Below are 24942 nucleotides of genomic sequence, written 5' to 3' on the forward strand. Positions count from 1 at the left end.
TAGTTCTTGGGGACTCAGCATTTCGCTTTACTCCGTTTCTAATGAAGCCCTCCCCCTATAATCCAGCCGCTGAGGATCACGAGAATATTTTCAATTACCACTTATCTAAATCTCGAAGGATTGTTGAGAACGAGATGGTCAAATCATCTGAAAGCAAGGTTTGGAAGGATAGGGAAAGGAATCGACAACGATATTAAAAACGCAATAACAATAATAAAATTTTCTTGTGTCTTGCACAATTTTAAATTTTTTATATGAAATGAATGACAGCATAAACACGAAATGGTTACAAGTGCAAACAAATTTCGAAAGCGCTTGCCCACGAGGGCAACCTGATTCATTACTCATTTCTAGAACCGACGACACTAATGCAGAGAGCATCATAAAATCAATAACTCTATTTCTATGTAAGTTTTATTAATTTTATCGGTTCAATTCAGTTTATTTTTAGTTATTTTATTATTTACAGTAAATAATTCTTTTCAAAACAACGAAACAAAATGAATTCTTTAACAAAAAAATAATTCATTAACAAAACAAAATCCTTAAACTAAAAACTTAAAGTTTTGAAGTCATAACAAAATGATAATATTAAATTTCTTAGTTTGTCAGAAAGAAGTTGAACTTCTCCTGGACTAGAGAGAAGAGAAATTGCCGCAACTTCTTGGTGTTAATCGCAAATCGCATGGTTCTAAAGATATGTCTGTGACAAAGGCCACAAAAGACTATATATAAAAAGCCAATAAAGTCTGCGTTCACCCGACACATTTTTTAAGTGAAGTAAAAACACAATGTAAATAGGTAATTCAGTTCAAATTTTCTGCATGTTCAAAATGCAAAAACAAAAATGTATATTCCTATTTCAATTTTTGTTATAACGGGATTTTAGTGTAAGAACAAGTAAACATAGGCAACATTAAGTCTGCATTCAGTTAGCTTGAATTGGAAATACCGTTACTTCTCATGAATTTGTTCGTTCTTTTTGCGTAGATTCTATTGTGTTTTAATATAATTAGTCGTTTAAAGAGCTCGTGACGCGTTTTAGTAATATTTAAAAAAATGGAAACCAAAGGAAAAGAAATAAGTCTGTCAGAAAAAAAAATTAATTAAGTTGTGGAAAGATGGCAAAAATTTCAGAAAAATTGGGCAAACTATTGGAAGAACGTATTCTTTTGTCCAACACGTCGTAAACAATTAAAAAAACCGGAATTTTAACGTCAAAACCGCGATCTGGCCGTCCGAAAATATTATCAGCCCGGGAAGAACGGAAAATAATAAATTTGGTGAAAGTTAACCCTTGAATTACGTCCACAAAGATTATTGAAAACGTAAATATAACCATTAAAAAAACAATTTGTGCCGAAACTGCTAGAAAAATTTTACGAAAAGCTAGATATCACGGTAGAGTCGCTCGAAAGAAACCATATATTTCACTTGTAAATAGGCGAAAGCGCATTGAATTTGCTCATAATTATATAAATAAGTCGCCGGAATTCTAGAGACAAGTAATATTTTCGAATGAAAGTAAATTTTGCATTTTTGGCATAAAAGGTCGACAAGGTGTGGCGCAAGTCAGGAACTGCCCTTGAAAAGCAAAATCTTGTTGGTACAGTTAAACACGGAGGTGGCGGAATTATGGTGTGGGGTTGCATGGCGGCTGGTGGTGTGGGTCAGCTTGAATTTATTGAATCCACAAAGGATAAATGGGGTTATTTGAACATTTGAAAAAACAATTTGAAACAAAGTGCAGAGAATCTTGGATTATCTTCGACGTTTTGGTTCCAACACGATAATGACCCGAAGCATACTGCGGAAATAGTTAGATTTTGGCTCTTGTACAATGACCTAGACAACTTAAAAGGCCCCCATAATCACCTGACCTCAATCCTATTGAGCATCTATGGGATCTGTTGGAAAAAAGAATTCGTCAGCATACAATAACAAGTAAAGAGGTTTTGCGAAGTATTATGAAAGAAGAATGGTCCCAGATTACAGCTGAGAAAAGAGATAAGTTGGTAAGATCAATGCCAAATCGATTGAGCGAGGTTTTAAAACAACGCGGCTATCCAACAAAATATTGATTTTAATTTTTTTTTATCATTTTTAATACTTTTGTAACTAATTTTAAAGCTGAACGCAGACTTAATGGTGCCTTTTTTTTATTTCTCCCTACACTAAAATCCCGTTATCACAAAAATGAAAATAGGAATATACATTTTTGTATTTTGAGCTTAAAAATATAAAGAAGAAATTCATGTAGAAAACTATACTGTATAACTGTAGAATTACCTATTTACATTGTGTTTTTACTTCACTTAAAAAATAGTGTCGGGTGAACGCAGACTTTATTGGCTATGTGTATGTATATCCCGCAAATGAAATTCGTGATTATGTGCTTTTCTTGAAGGCTTCCAGAAATTTTTCAATTTGCTGGGCCTCCCTGCCATCCTCTATAATTGCTTCAATTTCTGTCGCTATTCTCCTATTTGCCGCCCGGAATTCCTCCAAAAACTCATTTTGAATGTTTACTGATACATTTATTTTCTTTGCAGGTTTCTCGTCTGCATCCTTTGGAAGCGGCAATTATTCCTGGGAATCTAATATAATCAGCGAAGAGCTATTAAACGATGATTCATAATCTTCTTCAACTTCGTGAACTGTAATAAATTAGTTTATAAAAATAAATACAAACTTTTCGAATTCCTGTTTGTTTCACAACTGATTTCATTTTTTCTCTGTAAATGGTTAATTTTTTGATAACTTTTATATGTGTAAATACATATGCATATTAAATGAACTTACCTTTATTTATTGGTCAACATGTGTATATTTACTTGAATTTTATTTGCGCACATGGAAATTGCGTTTAACACCACGAAACTGCGGCAATTTCTCCTCTCACAAGCCCAGGAGAAGTTTAACTTCTTCCCGGTTCCACTTTGTCCTCTCTTTCCTGATAAAAATTATTTAAGTATATTTTTAAATTAATGTGTTATTAAAAATATATTTACAAACCTCTTTCCCTTGCTGTCGGTTATTTTTGATTACTTTGTCATTTGACATTTCTTCCCTCCTTCGCAAAAGTAATCGGTAGAACTAGGAAGAGCACCGCAAATCTAGTTTTATATAATCGGAGATTAAAAATTAATCTAGGATTTGAACGAGGAGAATTTTGTATGGTGAATCTCGTTTCTTAATTATAGATTATCGAGTAAAGCTCGTAAATGGAGATAATATTGTTATATGTAAACATGTTGTAAGATTAGTTTTATTTTACATATTGATATCATGGTTTTGAAAGCAGAAGGTGTTCTTAGTTTTGTTAAACGCTGGTCTAAAGAATTTAGAGATCTTGTTATATGTAAACATGTTATAAGCTTAGTTTTAGTCTACATATTGATATCATGGTTTTGAAAGCAAAAGGTGTTCTTAGTTTTGCTAAACGCTGGTTAGAATTTAGAGATGCGTACGCTACTACAACGCTTTTTAAAACATTGGTTAGGTCTATGTTAGGCATTTAATAGTCGTAGGAAAGTGCTTGGCATAATATTCTTAGTGAAAATCCTGTATGGAACAGTTTTGCAGGACGTTGCTTAAACGCTTTTTACAACTTTGGTTAGGCTTATATTAGAATATGGCTCTGTGGTATGGAACCATAGCTATCAAATCTATTCTGACAAGTTAGACAGTTACTAGTCGTAGGGAAATACTTGGCATAAGATTCTTAGTGAAAATCCTGTATAGAACAGTTTGTAGTTCTCTTGTCTGAAGTTAAATTAAAAATTCCGGCTTGCTTTTCGATGCAGTTTAGACGCTTACTGTTAAAACTTTGTAGATAAAAAGAAGAAGAGAATTACACGAACTCCGCATATGTCCTGACTATAATTTTCATTCCAGCATATTTGATTTATCTGACTCACTTTTCAAAATTAGAAGGCTGTATTGTTTTCTATTAATTAAAAGAATACGTAGCAATTTATTATAACGTAATTTTAAATAGCTGTTGAAATTTTTGGTTCTGTAGCTGAGCAGTTTTAAATCTCGATACTTAAAAACCTCTCTTGTTTTTCATGACTCGGCTAATTCCGCATGTAAGCGGATCGGGCCCTTCGCGTCGATTGGGTTAGAGGAGGGTAGTCGTTGGGTTATTAAAAAAAACATTAGGACAGTGTTTTATACAAGTTGGGTATTACAAAGCGGACTCGAAATTTTAATTACACACCCGTAATCCCATTATGTATATGTGATCGAAATTTTATTTAATTATATTTAATATTTGCTTATACTTCCTACTATATATTATATAATACCACCATGTGACATTTGTAGAAAGGAAACAAAAATTTCTTACTTGATAGTCTTATTTTGATATGAACTTTTCGAGTGAGTTGTGCATGTGTACAACAAACTAGCCAAAAAGGAAGATATTTTAATAAAAAATAATCTCAAATGAATTTTACTTTATCTATATTTAGTTTTACTTATCTAAACATACAACATAGGTTACGTACAATCAAAGTTTAAATATTATGTAGCAGCGTCTTGTGATTAAAAAAGACTTTAAATTACACTTTATGTGACAAAGATATATATTCGTTTGTATATAAAATTATATTGTTAATAAGACAAGAAAATCCACTATCCTGATATGGCAAAGTTAGTGCCGCATATGTTTAGTAGTAACCTGGTCGAATTGTGTAGAATGAAGCCGTGTTTTAACATCTGCAATGGCATCTGATAGTTGCTAAAATACATACATATAATATATGTAAATGCTTTAACGTAATGGTTTATCTTAAAATATTATGTTAGTACATGTGTTAAGAACCAATATATATTTACCGCAGACGATATGACGTACAAAACAAAGGTAACTACTCCGAATGCAAAAAAAAAATTACAATTATAATAGCATAGGTATTATTCAACTTTTAAGACTAATGCAAGCAAAAGTTTGAGGCGACCTTTGGTATTTATTGGTTCTAGTATAACATAAAATCTCTTAAAGGGAAAGGAATAAGAAAGTCTTTACATTTCGGAGGTTACTATGGTTTTCATTACTATTTTTGGATCTTAACACTCTATTTCCTGAGTAGTCTAATTTCTTCACGGTCGTTGAGAAACATTCTAATCGGAGAGTATTTAACAATAGCGTACGCAATTCTCCCAATGTATGCCTTGCAACAGATTTTAATATTTTAAATTCCTAAGCACTACTATGCCTATTTTTTTCCGCTGCCATTTTTAGCACTCTGTATTAGTTCCTGCCGTTTATAAAGATATGCGTTGATTGTTGCTTTTGAAGACATTGTTGTATCTTGTATAGACGATCGTTGCATTTTCTGCGATTGTAGGTGCTTTTGTTGATATTGTTTATTTGTGGACATTTTCTCAAAATCAGCGGTTTTCGACCGCAGTATCGCGCCACCAATATTGGAAATGCTCGCTGGTGATTTAGGTTCATGGTTTTCTGTGTTCTTCCTAATGAATGAATCATATGTTGACGGATACTTACTATCACCGATAGATTGTGTGGATGACGCTCGCGGTTCGACAGAGGTGTATAGATACGAAGCTGCAGGTAATGGTTGTGTTGTAGACTGTAGTCGTAAACAGTTTGGACGATTATTATGAGTTTGCTCGTGTTTCTGTTCTTGTACTATCTGAACATGCCGATAATCGTTTTCAGATCTTTCAATTTTGGTTGAAATGGACAATGATCCGGCGATTGGAATATCTTGAAAATTTACAAAAGAGGAAAACAACAGTTTAAATATTAATCATGAAAATTTAAATAAGGCCTATTTGCTATGGAATTGAAAAAGTAATATGTGATTTTTTTTCTTGAAATTGACTCATAAATAAAAAAAGTATTTTCTACTTTATATATAAGAATTGCACATAAATAATATAAGAAACTTGCACCCATTTGCTCCAAACATATTTCGCTGACGCATGCGTGATATTCGATTATGCTACAAATGTCTACGTATCGCTTATGCTGAGACATATTCCGCTGACTAATGAGTTCAGTGGCCTGACTACTAGGTCAGCTGCGGTAACCTGATATTTGACTATGCTGCAAATGTCTACGTTATCGCTTATGCTGAGTCGGCTTGCTGGCTGTAGCTTTGTAGCTTATGGGTCCAACTTTTAGGTTTAGCTTTAAGTCCAATTTTGTAATATCAATTAGTTAGTATTTTACTTTCAATAAACATACTTGCTCCGGCTTTGCCGTTATAATATATTGTACCATCTTGTTATTGTTGTGATCAATGAGCCACAAAGACAGCGATAAGAGAGCGAAGTAACGCTCCGAACTTAATAGACCAAAGAAGTTAGCTATAACCATCTCGCGCATTTACTGCGAGATACCTGGATAGCGACCGACTGCGTTGCACCACATCTAAGCTAGCACGCGTTGTTAGATAACCATCAACAACGCGGCACGGCAACTCGATAACTGGCGCCCAACATACAAGGATTCACACCCTAGTTAGACTTACTCTACTTTCCACACCATGTAAATTCGTTTAAGATTATCTTCGAATTACTTGCACCAAATAATAAACTACTAACAGTAACAGGTGTGATTGTGAAATATCGAGTTATCTTTTTAACAAAAAATATATACTTTGTGTCAGCTAAAATAATTTTTTCATAAAAAACAAATCCATTATAAGTAAATTCAAGCCGCTGCTAAGAATTTGATTTATACACATGAGCACCTGAGTTGGTTAGACGCGTTACGCAATATAAAAACCGAGTGCGAATTTGATATTGAGTTGCACATAGAAAACAACGATAGCCAAATCCCAATCCAAACGAATTTCACCATGGACGTAAACCAAGTGCATGCATTATTAGTGACTGCTGTTAACGAAGCAACGGGTAAATAGCTTGGGTATCGACGTAGCACAAGTTGAGCACTATAAAAGAATTTCTGTGGACCCACAGATCAAATGCAATATTCCTCTGGACATAATAAAAGCAGTCCCGGAATTTAATGGCGGGTCAGAAGAATACGTAGCATGGAGGCAATCAGCCGTTGATTCGTACGAATTATTCAAACCTTTTGACGGTAGCTGCACGCATTACCAAGCGGTAACAATCATTAATAATAAAATCAGAGGAGCAGCCAGAGCGATATTAGTATCACACAATACTGTCCTGAACTTTGATGCAATCATAGCCAGACTAGATTGCTTTTACGTTGACAAAACCTCCCTACGACTTCTGAGGCAAGGCCTCAAGATTGTTAGACAAGGTGACTTGACCTTAATAGAGCATTATGACGAAGTTAAGATAAAACTAACTCTTATTACAAACAAGATCGTAATGACACACGAAGCGGTGTAGGCAACGCTTCTGAATGAATAGGTTAGGACTGACGCGTTCCACGCCTTTATTTCAGGTCTTAAAAAATCACTCAAAGCTTTTGTTTTTCTGGTTCAGCCAAAGGATCTAGCAATAGCTAGAGAAGCAGAAGCTAGCATCGCAGCAGAGGAAAGAGGACCATAGAAACCGCTCCCATGCAAAGCAAGGAAAGCATAATAGGGAAGAACGGGGCAGCAAAAAGAAACCCACATTTCGTCAGGAAACAGTGAAATAGCAATGGTTACCATGAAATAAATAAAAAGCTGCGCAGGAAAAGGCCCCAGAGCCACTAGAAATTTACTTTTCTTCCAATTTCAGGCAACACACTAACTCGTCCAAACCTCAAGGGAGCAACCAACACGCTCAAAAGAGATCAAAATATTTTGTAAGTCTAATGCCGCTCTTGCTTGTGTTAATAAGTCAATGCCTTTAATGGCATCAAAGGAACTTAGTGTGTCAAACACAAAAAATGGTGAAATTTAGCCAAAAATTTTCAGAAGGCATTTGTTTGTTATTTTGCGACGATCCGCGCTATAGATAATGAACCAATCTATGCCAAACTATATCCGTACCCAAACGAAGTCTCTGATTTCGCAAACAACGAAATCAAGCAACTGCTCAAAGATGATATCATTAGACCCTCCAAATCCCCATATAACAGCCCTTTTTGGTTGTTGACAAAAAATAGTCTGATAACAACGGCAATAAACGGTTGGTAATCGACTTTAGGAAGATAAATGAACGAACCATAGCCGATCGATACCCGATGCCGAGCATTCCAATGATTCTTGGAATCTAGGAAAGGCAAAGTTTTTCACAACTATAGATTTAAAGTCGGGGTACCACCAAATTTACCTAGCAGACCTAGATTGAAAAATGCAGGGAGCATTTTTCAAAGAACCATTGACGACATTTTGAGGGAACACATAGGTCATAATTTTTTCCGAAAATGAGTTCGACAACGTGAAGCATATCGGCACAATTTTAAAATGCTTATGCGATGCCAATATGAGAGTATCACAAGAGAAAACGAAGTTTTTTTAAAGAGAGCATCGAATTCTCGAGCTTTGTAGTAACCAAAAAAAGTTAGAGCCATACGGGAATATGTCGAACCAAAAAACTTATTCAGTTTACTATCATTTCTTCCGCCCTAACTAGTTATTACAGGGGATTCATTAAGGATTTCGCGTCAATAGCGAGGCCTTTGACCAACATTCTTAAAGGAGAAAATGGTACGGTGAGCAAACATATGTCCAAATAGGTAAAAGTTTAGTTTAATGAAATTCAACGAAGCACCTTTGAAAGTTTAAGAAATATCCTGGCATCCAAGGATGTTATTATCATGTACCCAGATTTCAAACAGCTTTTTGACTTAACCACTGACGCCTCCATGGACAGCATCGGTGCGGTTCTGTCTCAAGGAGGCAAACCAATTACCATGATTTCGCGAACGCTAAAACAAAGCAAAGCGCACTATGCCACAAACGAAAGGTTGTTAGCCATTGTCTGAGCTTTGGGTAAATTACAACATTTTTACAGACCACCAACCCCTCACCTTCGCTGGAAATCATACATTGATGAACACAATGCAAAAGTGTTCTACAAACCCAGCAAAGAAAATTTTGTGGCGGATGCCCTGTCCCGAATGTGAACAATCTGGAAAATGAAGTGCAATCAGATGCTGCGACAATTCACAGTGAGATATCATTATCCTACACGATCGATTGGACAGAAAAGTTTTTAACCAGTTCGTTCTCTAAGAAGCCAAATTTTCGTTAAAAAGAGACATCATACTCTTTGGCAGAAAAATACGCCACCTAATAAATTTTACAGATAAAAACGCTCTATTCGAAGTATTTAAACCACTCGTTAGTACCAACTCAGTTAATGCGATATACTGTGAACTACCGATATTGGCCAGTATACAACATGATTTGGTGTTAAATTTTCCGACAACTAATTCTGGTACTGCAAGAATATCGTTGTCGACATTACAAACAAAGGTGAACAAACTAAAATTATCATCACTGAACACAATCGCGCGCATAGGGCCGCTCAGGAAAATATTAAACAAATCCTTCGTGATTATTATTTTCCGAACACAAAAGGAAACACGACAGGCAACACCAATTCCAGCATATGCTGGAGAAATGCTCTACATTAACATTTTTTCAACGGACAAAAAATCGTTCCTTACTTAGTTGGAATCATTATCCAACTTCTAAATTTGTTTCCTCAAACAAAAACAATTTATTGCCACAATTCCGCTTTCAATTCGGAGACAGTTAGATCACTGTTAAAAAACGGGTACGACATAGACATAGTGAATGCACCACCTCTTTACAGTTGTTCAAATGGACAAGTGGAACGCTTCCATGGCACTCTTGCGGACATGGCAAGATCTTTTGAACTAAAAAAAATGTCTGATGACACAGCCGAGTTAATTTTAAGGTCAACAATAGCCTACAATCGATCCATATACTCGGTCACAAGCCAAACCCCGATCGATGCGATTCACGCAGCATCTAGAGAACTTATACGGTCCATAAAAAATAAAATCGCAAAAGCCCAACATGATAACATTGAAAGATCTAACCCGAACACTCAAAAAAGAGTTTTTGAAGTTGTCGAAAAAGTGTTCGAAAAAAACAATAAAAGGTTGGGAAATAAGTTAACACCGCTTTGCACAGAGGAAACGATTCAAGCAGACCTGGGAACGTCTGTTCTCATTAAAGGGAGGGTGGTCCACAAAGACAACCTTAAGTAGCAATTACTTACAAGTGAGAAAATCGCACAGGCAAAGGTTAATAGTCAAGCACACAACGATCTTTATTCCCTCTTTTTCTATCTTTGCAGGATTAAATTTGCAGTATTTTATTGTCAGGAGTCGTATATTGTTGTTCCTATTATATTCCGGTGATAGACGGGAAAGTGTTGGTATAGGAACAAAGGGACTATTTAAGGCATTCGAGTAACCTGACAGAAGACAGTATATACATAGTCTCCAAAAGATTTGCCTATCAAAATTCAGCTTATTGAATTGATCAATGTGTAAGATATCTGGTGCGTTTGAGATGGCAATCACGACAGCAGTGTTGCAAATTTGTCAAAATGTCACGTTCTGCGTGAATTTTTGGCAACACTTGCAACAGCATCACGTTCTGCTGTCATATTTTGCACGCAATTTATGCAAATAGTCGGCAACACTAAATTTTTGTCTGCACATCAGCAGAGTATCAGCAAATATGTAACACAGTAGCTGTACTGCTGCAATTATTACGTAGCTCGAATGCACCCATCTTAATAAAAGGCCTTGCTCGCGATAATATTATATAATATATAAGATTGTCAAATATCCCCCTTTTGCTTTTTTGCTCTTCATTCAATGCTTTATAAAAAGTGTTACAGTGATCGGATTTAGTTAAAATATGCGCCGTTTTGTTCGATGATCTGTTTCCATCTAGACGGCAACTTCATAATACCTTCCTCGTAGAAGCCCCCCTCCTTATTTGCGAAGAATTCGGACAGCCACTTTTCACAAGCCTCTTTTGAGTTCAACTTCACACCACCAAGGGCATTCGCCATGGACAGGAACAGGTGGTAATCACTTGGCGCTACGTCCGAGCTCCCGTAGCTTCTGACGAGTCATCAACGAAGTGTGTGGTCTGGCGTTGTCCTGGTGGAACACTACACCCTTCCTGTTGGCCAATTCTGGACGCTTCTGGTCGATCGCCTGCTTCAAGCGGTCCAGTTGTTCGCAGTAGATGGTAGAATTCTGGCCATATGGGAGCAGCTCATAGTGGATGATTCCCTTCCAATCCCACCAAACACACAGCAAAACCTTCCTGGCCGTTAATCCCGGCTTGGCCACTGTTTGGGACGATTCACCGGCCTTCGACCACGACCGTTTTCGCTTATTATATTATATATTAGAACGTTCGCAAAAAAACTAACATTCTTAAAGCCTTGTAGTTATCTATAAATTCCACAAATTTCAAAAGGTCTTTCACGATATATTTAAATTGATACTATACTGTTTAGACTTATTACTGACTTAAAAGAAAAGAGAAATCTTTAACATTAAAGTACGACTCAGACGCATACTTTCAAATAAATAATACAAATATTATAAGTAATTTAACTTCTTATAATGCATGTACTTACAGTGACGTAAATTTTTCATTTCATGGTTATTTGTTGCATTTATAAAAGACGAAATATCTTTATAATCGAAATGGTCCACTGAATGCGAGGACATAGTTTTCGATCCACCAGAAGAAGGGCCGCTTTTATAGAAGACCTCATCCAAATCATATGCTGTTTGTTCGTTCGGTATTGATTTTGTTTTTTTTTGCGGTGTGGTGTCTGTTAACTTTAAATGAACCGCCTGGGCAACAGGTACTTGAATTTGTAAGGTTGCTGAGACAATACCTGATTTATCTAATATATTTGGGGAAGATTGTCGTCGCTCCACCATGTCAGAGTTGGTAGTATTACCCTTACGACAATCATGACGTAACTTTTGTGTCATAGAATGACGATTTGATTGCATATTCGAGTTCCTATAAAATATATCAAAGTTACACAATACAAATAATAAATTTAAATGAAGAATAAAATCAACATCAGATTACCGTTTTCCATCATTCGAGCCATTTATTGCTGCTTCTGTCAAACGACATGCATCATTATCGTGCATGACAGACTCACGTGTGTACAGAATCTTCGCAATTTTATTCGAGGATGACAAAGTATAAGGACTAACACCTACCACGCTGCCAATAATAGAGGAAGATATATTGGAAGCAGAAGATGTGGTCATTGGTGATAAGCTTTGCTCACTATTGTTTAATGAAGAACTAGAATTGCCTATATCATCCCTATAAGCAAAAATACAAAAGAAAGATTAAGTCAGATGCGAGACTAATTACTCCAATTTGTTATGATATTTGCAAAAACAATTTGTCCACACTAAGCCAAGGGACATCACGTTATTACCCTACCTTATTTTATAGTCACATTTCATTGACGATGGTCAACATGGCTTACTTATAACCTGTCAGATGAGTTAATTTTACATAAGATTTTACACCTTTATGGAAAACCAAATATAAGTAGGTACCTGATCATTGAAATAAGCGAAACAGTACAAATTGTGATTTTAATTAATTTCTTTCAACTTATTGGTTTCAAATGTCCATGTGTGTGCTCTTAAGTCGTCGCTTCTAATAGTTCATGAATCATATTATTATTAACTTGTATTGGGTTTACTTGAATATAAATAATTGTAAATACGTGTGCAAAAATTCAGATCGATATCTCAAAACTGAGGGGCTAGTTCCCGTCTGTCTGTATATACAGAGTGTACCCTGTTCATGGTATAATTAGAACAGGATAGAGAAAGTGAAAATGTTAAGAGCAGTTAAGGCAAACAGAAGGCCGATTACAACTTTCCGTTGTGTGTAGTTGTAGCTTACATGGCATTGAAGTTGTAAAATATTCACTAAACAAAAAATTTGACCAATCAATGCACTCAGCGAAAAAAAAACCCACGCAATCTACAGTGTTTTTATAATTCGAGTATAGCGGATAAATTAATTTTATGTTATAATAGGTAAAATAAGTATGTTATACATTTTTTCAATGTTCCAAATAGTTTGAAATAAGAAACAAACTCTCATTTTACAGATGTTTTAGTGAAAGAAGAAAAAAGTGTGATTTTAAACTAGAGTTGAAGACAATTTTCTTTAATTTCTTTATTCCACACAGTTTCGATCATTTTTATACTCTCGCAACATGTTGCTACATACCATAGTATAATAACGGTTGTTTGTATCACCTAAAAATAATCGAAGCAGATGTAGGGTTGTATATGAGTAAAAACACGTCAAGTGGACCCCCCATTTTCCACTTGATTATAGAATTTGAATGTGAGTATTTTTTCATAAAGTAGTCATCATGAGCAAGTAATCCCCCGCTTAATTTTTTTTTAATTTTAATTTTAACAACAATTTTTTTGTAATTGAAAATTTTTACTACTTTTAGTTAAAAAATTAATAATTAGAAAACGATTGGTGATTTTTTAATGAAATTTTCAGGAGTTATAGTTCAAAACTTTTACTTTGAGAAAATATGTATGAATTTAAATAATTTTTTTTTCAAATGGTTAATTAACTTTTAAGTTAAGAAATGAAGATTTTAATGACTTCTCCCTCACAAAATTAAAAATTTTTTTTTAGTGTTTTGCAATAAACATTAAAGTAACGAAACCCGCAAAAAAATTTGATTGATCGCGATTAGATTAAGCAAAAAAAAATTTTACGACGCGCGGTCAGCGCTGTCGGTATAGCGGTTTATGTTTGTGCGGTTCGGCAACGCGAAACTTAGAGTGTGTTACATATTTCATTTGTATGTTGGGATGATGGTCTCACATTTTGCTTGCAGTGAATTAGCATGAATGTGGTAGAACAATATGCATAATACTTACCCGCTTAATAGTTTCAAAGAAATACTTAAGACGAAAATTCCCTAATCCCCCAGAATGTATTGAATACCCGCTATTAATATTTCAAGGACAAATTTTTAACTAGAATTTCCTATTCTTTAAGTATTAAAAATCCATAATTTTTCTACCCCATATTTTTTTCTATTCAGTATAAAACATCCAATTAACATTACAATTCTTGTTTTAAATAAAACGATATTCGAACTAAATCCTTTGCGGTTAAAAGAAATAAATATGAAAGCATCTTAATATTTTATGTCCCAGTATCTACAAGTATGTGAACAACAAAGGAATATCTCGAGCCATTCGTAATTTCGTTGATAATTAATCATGAGCCTCGTTAAGAAATGCTGCAATCCATTTAATAAAAAGAATCATAAAAAATTCATTAAAAACTTAGTTTTAATAACAAATAGCCGCGCTCATGATTTTAAAGATTTTATTGGGAATTATATGTGCAATTCATGTGAACGGACTATTTATTCAGGCCGAAAACCTGAAATTCTTGGTGAATTATCGGTGAATAAATGTCCTGAAGTCAACAAGCCTGAGAAGTCAAATGATGTTATCGAAGATGACGAAGAAAAAGATCCTACTTTTCATTTCAAACCGGTAGATAACAAATTAAACATTGATAAGGTTAATAAATTTTTAACGAAAATTAGTGAACCTCCAATCAAAACCAATAGAGTCTCAAGTGATAAAGAATGTCAAAACGTTTTAACAAATATTGTGAGTAAATTTACGGATAATATTAACAATGTAAATAGTGAAATTGATCCAAAAGAGCTTTTACTTAATAAAATTCAGGTTTTGACTACGCTTCCTACAGATTATTCGATTAAAATGATAAGGAAAGAGTTTAAAGTTTCCAAACGAATGGTGACAACTGCAAAAAAAATACGACAAGAACGAGTATTCGCATCGCAACCTATGATTAAGAGAGGAAAATCTCTAAACATTGAAACCTTCGATCGTATTGAAGCTTTTTATCTATCCGATGATGTCAGCCGCGTAATGCCTGGTATGAAAGATTATGTTTCGGTGATTAAATCCAAAAACAAAAACGGTTATTATTATATAATGTTTACGAAATACACAAGCAATTTAAAGATGCTTATCCTGACGAAAAGATTGGACTATCCAAGTTTCAAAAACTCCGACCTCGGGAATGTATATCTGCTGGCAAAAGTGGAACTCATAATGTGTGTGTGTGTAAAATTTTTCAAAATTTCAAATTGAAATTAGCTGGATTTAAAAATGAATTAAAAAAAAGAGGGGAAAATTATTTCAGAAAGCTCAAATGATTTAATTAAAAGCTCTGTTTGCCAAGAGTCTGCATCATTGTGTTACTTTTCAAAGTGTACTAAGTGTCCAGAAAGTGATAGCATTATAAACAAATTGGAACTAGGGAGTCTGATTGTGACAGCGAGAGCGTAAGCACGTATCACGGAGTGTAAAGTGATAACAAATCGATACCCATTATAAAGATCATAAAAATCATTTAATTTCCTGAAGTGCCAATCGTGATCCATAATCAGTGTAAAGGTGTTCCTTTTTATAATGAGTGAGCGCAATGCGCTTAGTTCTGCAAACAATGTCGCAAAGATAATCTTAAATAGAAAAAGAAAAAACGACAACGTGTTTGAACACACAATGTCGAAAAATACCAAAAACAATTATTACGCTATATTAGATGACGATCTAAGAGAGTTCAATGAAACACTACAAAAATTCGAACAACACGTTCGTTCCAATAATCTAAGCAACAAATATGAACAAAATGAAACTAGTAATACAACAAAAAACAACCCAGCAACACGTGCAGTGGCAGCAATAACTCCAGCTGGCGTCTCGCATAGAAACAACACTAGTGAAGTTAATTCGATCCCAAACGTCAAACGAAAAATAAACAACAAAAACATTCCTCCAATAAACACATTCGACATCGAATCAAAACGAATAATAGAACTAATAAAAGACGGTCTAAACATAACACAATTTAAAATCAAAGAAAATAATCAAAATAAATTAGCAATTTTTTTAACCAACATTGAAGACTACAAAAAAGTCCGAGGGAACTTAGAAAACACCAAAGTAAATTCTATTCTTACACGCCTAAATGTTTAAAAATCAAAACATACCTATTGAAAGGGCTAAACGGCAATACCGACCCCGAAGAAATTTTTAATGAACTTTGCACATATCAAAACGATAACCTAAAAATTCTTAAAGTTAATCAATTTACCACAAAAATTTCCACGCAACGCAATATAAAACTACCTATGTTTTTGGTTCAAACAAGTGCCGAAAGTAACGTTAACGAATTAAAAGCAATTAAAGCTGTTTTATACCACTGTTTTAAATGGGAACCCCTACGGAAAGCTGAGATTTCGCAATGTAGAAACTGTCAAAGTGTCTTTCACAGCGCAGCTAATTGTAATCTACCACCAAGATGTGTCAAATGTAGCGGAACACATAAAAGCAAAGATTGTAACTCTTTAGACGCAAACTCAACTGTAAATGATAAGGTGTATTGTGTTTTATGCAAGAAATTTGGGCATACAGCTTCCTACAAAGGCTGTGAGCGGTATAAAGAGCTTCAACAAAAAATAAGATTGAAAAAACAAAACCTAATAGCCACGAAAATAAACACTAACCAAAATTTTACTAACTCTAATTTAAGTTATGCAAATGTCTGTAAACAGTCAACTGGTGTATTTTATGATACCAATAATCAAAACTCTCAAAATCAAATATTCGAAGAACTAAAAAATACAATGTTATCTTTAAGTAAACTATTAACAGTTCTTCAGAAGCAGCTGGAAATACAAACGGCAAGAGTTGATGCAATTTACAATATATTATAATAGATACAGCATGAATTTAGACCATACTATAACTATTACCCAATCCCAGTTAAACATAATTTCACTTAATGTCAACTCGCTTATTAATATAAGCAGGAGAATAGAGCTAAGTAAATTCTTATCAAATAATAAGCCCGATATTGTTCTGTTGAACGAAACTAAACTTAACACAAGACACAAACTAAAATTTATAGGGTATAATTTAATAAGAAAAGATAGATTGTTAGGATCGAGAGTAGGAGGAACCGCAATTCTAATTAGTGAAAATATAAAATACACGGAAGTTTTCAACCAACACATCAATGCCTTATCCTATTTAGAATCTTGTATAATAAAAATTGCCTCCGAATAACATCATGTATATAATTTCAGCCTATTACCCTTCAGGTAATAATAACGGCACATTTAAATCTGAGCTCAACACAATCTTCGAATCTTTAAACCTACAAAATCCCAACCACTATTTCATATTAGCTGGTGATCTCAACAGTAAACACACAGACTGGGGTAACCTACACAACAACTCTAAAAGTAAAGCCCTAAAACACTGGCTGACCTCCAACAAATTAAAGTTCAGATGCAATATGTATGCTTCGGTTACTCCGTCCTACGAAAGAGCTAATTCCTTTTTTGATATTTGCATTGCTGATCACAGAACAGATATTCACAGAGCCAACAACACAGTTAACTGCTTGAGATGCATTGATTACGATAGCGATCACTGCGCTATTCAAATCGTCGCGATTAACAGGGACAACACAAACTATTTGACTTTTTTAGGCAACCCAATAAAAACCACACTTGACTACAAAAAAACTAACTGGACGAAATTTAAAAAAGATCTTAACGCGCAACTTCAAAATAAATCCCTTGTACCAAACGATAGAAACTTAGCAACACAGAGATTGATCACCATTTGCTTCATTTAAATAATATTGTCTTGAAAGCCATAGAAAATAATGTACCAAAAGCAAAAATCAATAGCCCTACTCAAACTCTTATAAACTTGCCTATTATAAAAAAACTGCTAGCAGAAAAAAGTAAAATCCTTTCAGCCATTAAAAAACATAATCGACTTCAATTATATCTACTTCCCACGACACTTCAGGTAGAAAAAGCAAAACTGAAACTTGTAAAAAAACTAATAGATGACAATATTAAGAAACATTTTAATAACCAACTCGAGCAAAGACTTGAACCCTTAAGACTAACGATCCCTCAAAATTTTCCGTTATTAAAAAATCGTTTTTAAAAGATAATAATAATACAATCAGTCATAAAAATATCCCCTTAAACTCATCCAACATAATCGAAAACGCGGGCTTGGACCGCGAGCTTCTACAAAAGGACTTAGTTAAAAAAAACTACGTCATCAATAACAAAAAATTTATAAATGAAATAATCATGACTCATTTCGAAGCAGTCCATGCTTCAAATGAAAGTATACCCAACAATTCAGTCCATTTTCAGGTACAACAATGCTTCAAAAAGTTTCTGGAAATGAAAAATTTATTGGACAGCACTTGAGCGACCAAAACAAACTTTAATACCAACAAAATAGCCAATAATTTAATTGACGACCAAACGGAAAACTATTTTGTTAGTTCATACGACCTTACAGACGTGTTCTATAAACTAAAAGGTAAACTATCATCCGGCTTAGACAAAATACCCAATATCATTCTAAAAAACTTCTCCTCAGAACTAATACTTGAATATTGCACTTTATTCAATAATATGTTGAACAATGCCTACTTCCCACCTAACTGGAAAACAGCTAAACTAATTGTGATACCAAAGAAAGATAAGGACAAAAATAACGTGAAAAACCTTCGGCCAATTAGCCTGCTACCAAATATTAGCAAAGTTTTTGGAGTTTTGGTTAATATAAATATAAATAAAATTATTAAAATCAACAACTTAATAAGCCCTAAGCAATTTGGGTTCAAATACAGGCTATACGTGCTATTAATCTTCTCGTCTCCGAAATAAACTGGAACTGGAATAAGAAATATGTCGCAGGTGCATGCTTCTTTGACCTTGAGAAAGCATTCGATCAAGTATGAATCGAAGGGTTAATATGTAAGCTCATCAGCTATAAATTTCCCTCCATCTGATTACACTTATTTAGAACATGATATCCGGCAAAAAATTTTCAGTTCATAAAAATAATACAAAAAGCAGTCGCGAATTTCACGTAGTAAATGGTCTGCAACAAGGGACAGTAAATGCTCTAATTCTTTTTAATCTTTTCATCCTCGATTTAGTACAAAAATTGGACAACATTATAGCCTTCGCAGACGACATTGTCATTTACCACTCCGACAGAACGATCGACAGCGTTAATAGGAACCTGCAACTCAAATACAATACCGTTGAGGATTATACAATAAACTGGCATCTCAAAATAAATATTAACAAATGCGAAAGTATCCTTTTTCGCCCTCCCGTTAATAAATGTAACTCAAACGTTAAAAAAAATGGAAGGAATATAATATAAAATCCAGTGTAGCAAATATCCAAATACAGCACAAGAAGAGAATCAAATATCTTGGTATTCACCTCGATAAGTTTTTATATTTTAATGATCACATCAACATACAAATCCTAAAAACAAATAGAGCCTTTTATACTTATAAAAAAATGTTTTCTTCAAAACTGCTATATAACAGGCTAAAAATTATCATGTATCAATCACTAGTGAGACCAATACTTTCATATGCATGTTCAATTTGGTTTAATATCTCTCCTTCATATATGGAAAGACTCAGAAAAGTCGAGAGAAGAATACTACGATCATGCACATCGCTGCATAGGTCACAGAATAGTAATTTCACCAAATTTATATCTAATTCTAAACTATAGGACACTGCAAAAGTTCCCAGAATTGATTGTCACTTCATAAATCTAATTAGAAAGCATATAAGTCGCTGCCTATATGATGACAATAACACTTTAATAAGAGCTCCTTTTTACGAAAGTGATGACTACTTTGCATTAGCTATTTCAAATGGATTTGCACCACCAGAATCCTTTCTCTACTTGGACAAAAATGGCTTCAACCAAAACGAAGACAACGTTCCAATAATCTATCACATATTTAGAAGAGCTAACAACAAAGTAGTCACTTCGAAAATACTCACTGCTGAAAACAAACGATTCGACACATACATCCCGTTTAGAGACAAAACTGAAACCCCTTTGACGAAACAGAACTGCTGGTGGCTATTAAATGATATTGAAAACTAATTCACTCCATGACACATCTGGTCTGATTTCTTGTTCTTCTTTTAACCATTTTATATTATAAAATCATCTATGCATCGTTTTTTTCACTTTTTCCTTGCAAGAAATACTTGTACATGTATATACTATATATCTACTAAGTTAAGATATAAATAATATCATTAGTTAATAAAATGTTACTAATTATTGATAGCGAAGTACTCGAGAGCTCGACTAGAGACACTGTACGTATTATATGTTATCGGTGTACTATTGTTTATTATAGTAATTAAGCTTATATTAATTTTAATCAAATAAACAAAAAAAAAAAACAAATTGGAACTATTGCTTAATAACCATGAAATAAATGAAATTACATACAGCCAATGGAAAAATACTGATAGGTAAAGAAATTTTCACTCAAATCTTCTTCTTTTCTTTTACAATTTTTGTAATTATTGTCATCAAATTATTTTTATATTTACGCTACTGAGTAACTAATATTCTTTATATTTTGTTACGCAATCTACATATTAATAATGAAATTATTAGATTTTGTATGTTTAAATTGTTAATTCTTTTGATTATCCATTTTTTTATTATTATTTAATTCAGTTAATTATTTTGAATTTTTTTGAACTGAAATCATTGAAGAAACGAAGACAAAAGAAGATTTTCTTAATGATTTAAGACAAAAATGGCCTGAATTGTTGAGGCATGATTTTCTTGCACGATCTTAAGCGTCATATTTGACTGACAAGAAAGAATCTGTTGAGGATAGAGAATTTATCGTTTGCCTTGATTTTTCTGAAAATTATACTTTTACTGTTCAAAATGCCATCCAATCTCATCATTGGAATACCAGTAAGGCTAAAATTCACCCTTACGTTGTGTACTATAGAGAAAATGAAGAAATGAAACATATAAACTACGTTGTAATTTCGGAAAAAGTTAGTCACGACGCGAGCTCAGTTCACCTTTTTAGTTTTAAATTGATACAATTTCTAAAAAATAAGTTTGGATCGGATTAAATAAAAAAGATTTCCTATTTTTCGGACGGAGCTGCTTCTCAGTACAAAAATAAGTATAATTTTGTGAATTTAATAAATCATAAAAAAGATTTCAACGTGGACGCGGAATGGAATTTTTTTGCTACTTCTCATTGGAAAGGAGCATGTGATGGTTTGGCAGGAAGTTTTAAGAGGCAAGCTTTTCGTGCAAGTCTTCAACGGGAAAGCGATAAGCACATTACCAATGCAACTTCATTATTTGAATGGGGTAAGAATGCATTTAACAAAACTACCTTTGGTTTTTGCTCTCAAGAAGATCATAACTCCCATGAGAAGATGTTTAAATTACGTTATGGCCGATGTGTAACCATAAAAAATACACGTCAATATCATCATTACAGAGCTCTTAATAATACATCACTCGAGTGCAAAGTTTACGCCAAAAACATTAAAATCGTTACCAATAAAGTTAAAAAAAAGAAATAAAGCAATACGTATAAGTTATAAGAATTAATTAAACAATTATTTAACTTCTTTGTTTTTTTATTTATGAAAAAATATTTAATTTATTATATTTCATTTGTTGAAATAAAAGTAATCATAAAATAACGATATTTTTAATTAAAACATAAGTAACTCTAAAGATAGTCAATGACTAAGATACTCAAAAATATTCAATTTAAAGAAATAATATTTTTATTATTATTTAATTCGAATATCATTTTATTTAAAACAAGAATTGTAATGTTAATTGGATGTTTTATAATGAATAGAAAAAAATATGGGGTAGAAAAATTATGGATTTTTACTACTTAAAGAATAGGAAATTCCAGTTAAAAATTTGTCCTTGAAATATTAATAGCGGGTATACAATACATTCTGGGGGATTAGGAAATTGCCGTCTTAAGTATTTCTTTGAAACAATTAAGCGGGTAAGTATTATCCATATTGTTCTACCACATTCATGCTAATTCACTGCAAGCAAAATGTGAGACCATCATCCCAACATACAAATGAAATATGTAACACACTCTAAGTGTCGCGTTGCCGAACCGCACAAACATAAACCGCTATACCGAGAGCCCTGACCGCCCGTCGTAAAAATTTTTTTTGCTTAATCTAATCGCGATCAATCAAATTTTTTTGCGGGTTTCGTTACTTTAATGTTTATTGCAAAACATTAACAAAAATTTTTTAATTTTGTGAGGGAGAAGTCATTAAAAGTCAAGAGCTGCCATTGGTGGAATCATGCTGAGTTGGTGGAATCATCGGTCCATATTTCTTCAAAAATGATGCCAGTGAGAACGTATCCGTCAATGGTGACCGTTATTGCGCCACGATAACCGACTATTTGATCCCTCAAATTGAAGCTCATGATCTTGGCGACATTTGGTTTCAACAAGACGGCACCACTTTCCACACGTCGCATCAATCAATGGACTTAATGAGAGAAAACTTCGGTGAGCAGATAAGTTCACGTCTTTAGTCTATGCGGACAATCCCGCTTCGATTCAGACCTTGGAGCAAAACATCACGCGTGTAATTCGCCAGTTACCAGTCGAAATGTTCGAGCGAGTCATCGAAAATTGGACTCAACGGATGAACCATATGAGACGTAGCCGCGGCCAACAGTTGAAAGAGATAATCTTCAAAAAATAAATGCCAAACAATGTTCTTTCGAATTATAATAACCATTCCCCATTAAATTTGAATTTTCTGTGTTTTTTTCTTTAAAAAAGTAGAGAACCTCAAAATGGATCACCCTTTATATGGAATATGTCTCTTTTTAGCCTCTTTGGTTGAATTTATATCACATATATATTATATATATCATTTAAGTTAACGAGGTATGTTAATTTTAATACCAATATTTCGGATATGAAGCAAAATATAGTAATGAGACTAAGTAAGTGTACGACCTATAATATAAGTAGATAAGATACCAAACATGATTGTAATCCCTTCACCCTTTCGTCGAATACTTAATGTTGAAATCTCTCGCAACATTTTTTAAAGTAAAGTTTTGCAAACACCTAGTCGTTTTTCGGCGGCTTTGATCCTTCTAAGTTGCGAGTGTGTAAGATGTTAAATAGTGAATTTTTTGCGAATAGTGACAGTTTAAAATGGACCACGAGAAAAATTTCGATTGCATGGCTCTTTTTTCTCATATATGTACGAAAACATTATACTTTATTTAAAAATAAGCTAACATACATATGTAAGTGAGAAAATAAAAACAAATACTGTAACTAAGAAATTTCTTAGAAAAATATGACATTTACTCGTACTCAAAGAATGATAGAATACAAGATGACGACAATGGGTGAAAAAATTGTAGTGAAATAAATAGAAGAATTTTGCCACATATCTATTGACAACATAATTGCCAATTAACTAAGTGGCTATAAGGAATTGTGATTGCGAAGGTTGTATTTGTTTAAATTTATAAGCATAAAATATATTGATTTTGAAAAATGAAGTGTGCTGTGACGAGTTGCAATAACTATTAAGCAAAAAAACCATTAAAAACGGAAAAGTTTTTCTTGGGATATAAATGTTCTCAAAAATTGGGTAATTTTTTATAGGCGAAATGAAGTTCATAATCATAATAATTATAGTTTCAGAATTTTACACTACAATTTCACTTATGTACATCAAAACTGTTATTAATATAATATATGTATATAATTGCATAAACTTCTGCTGGATAGATCGCAATCATAATCATTCACTTCATTGGCAATTATGTTATCAATAGATAAAAGTAGTTATACAAATTGATCAAAGTATTTTTACACAACATTATTCTATTTATTTCACAACATTTTTCACTATTAACTAATAAATTAGGTCTATTTCCGAATTAACAAATGTGTTTACGTTTTAGTTTACAAATTAGATGCTGTTCTATACTTCTTCTTCTCGACTCTCAAGAATTACGACACAACTTGGCGGCTGGCGTAATCTTGTATTCTATCATTCTTGCTCGTACTCTTTTTCTCACTTCGAAGACAGATGTACATTGCTTTGTTCTGTATGCCGTATAAAGAAACAATAGCCGTATAAAGAAACAACTTCTCATTTGTAAGTTCGTTGCTAAATAATAAAAAGGCTTGTGTGGTTTTATGAAACCACGGTTTTTTTCACATTATAGACGTTTAACTAAAAATCGTTTCATCAATCATAATTTTATACGTGGAAAATGGGAATGATAATCGGAAATGATAAAAGTAGACTAGGTCTCAAACTAATATTTTTATTGAACTCTGTGTCTTATAGTACGACATACATAATACTTTACAATTATATAGATGATATACACATATTAAATTTTCACTTTAAAAACAGAAAACAATTTTTATAATCGTTGAGTCATTTTGATCCGTTTTTAAATTTTTGCAATCATTCTATTATCAATTCCATCTTCATCATTAGTTTTACAGTTTATAAATGAGAAAAATAATGCTAATACCTATGATAAGAAATGTACGCTTACAGATTCGTTTATTTACAATGCGCAAACGACTCTGCATATAATTTATAGATATTCTATTTGTATATATTTGGTATCACAGGACATAAGTATAAAGCACATACATATATGTACATATAATATATTTATTTGAACATCTGAGAAGACCAAGCGGTCGCACATATGCTCATATATATATAAATATATGTATATAATTATGTGTGCATATAAACATATATGGAAGAATGCATACTGTTTGTATTATATATCTGTCTACATACAACATATGTATGTATGTAAATATGTACACTAATTGCTTTATGCGAAATCTCTCCTTTTTTGCTTTCATGTCAAAGAATCAATGTGTCGAAGGACTGACGCGACTACAAAGCGTCACAACATTGTGTTGTTGGTAGAAAATCCGAGCTGTGTCGAAAACAACAAACGAACGTGCGCCGATTGTCACCGCTTCCCTTGCCGCTC

The 24942-nt window shown here is 33.4% G+C and overlaps 1 protein-coding gene across 5 annotated transcripts in view; it reads right to left on the reverse strand.

Moving 5' to 3' along the window:
- Positions 1-2802: 2802 nt before the first annotated feature.
- The window catches only part of RhoGAP102A (Rho GTPase activating protein at 102A), a 61699-nt gene continuing 39559 nt past the window's right edge, over positions 2803-24942 (reverse strand). For 2 of the 5 annotated variants that reach the window (XM_070112700.1, XM_014239531.3), the window contains 3 exons: positions 12012-12257; positions 11542-11939; positions 4344-5737 (listed from right to left, as the gene is read on the reverse strand). In XM_070112700.1, coding sequence (XP_069968801.1) covers positions 5223-5737; positions 11542-11939; positions 12012-12257 — 1159 coding nt within the window. In that variant the 3' untranslated portion in view covers positions 4344-5222. Of the gene's footprint in view, positions 2954-3015; positions 3117-4343; positions 5738-11541; positions 11940-12011; positions 12258-24942 lie in introns of those variants that run through there. The other 3 variants (XM_070112702.1, XM_070112701.1, XM_070112703.1) reach the window with 3 other exon arrangements.

Source organism: Bactrocera oleae, chromosome X (assembly GCF_042242935.1).
Source record: "Bactrocera oleae isolate idBacOlea1 chromosome X, idBacOlea1, whole genome shotgun sequence".
Lineage (NCBI taxonomy): Eukaryota > Metazoa > Arthropoda > Insecta > Diptera > Tephritidae > Bactrocera > Bactrocera oleae.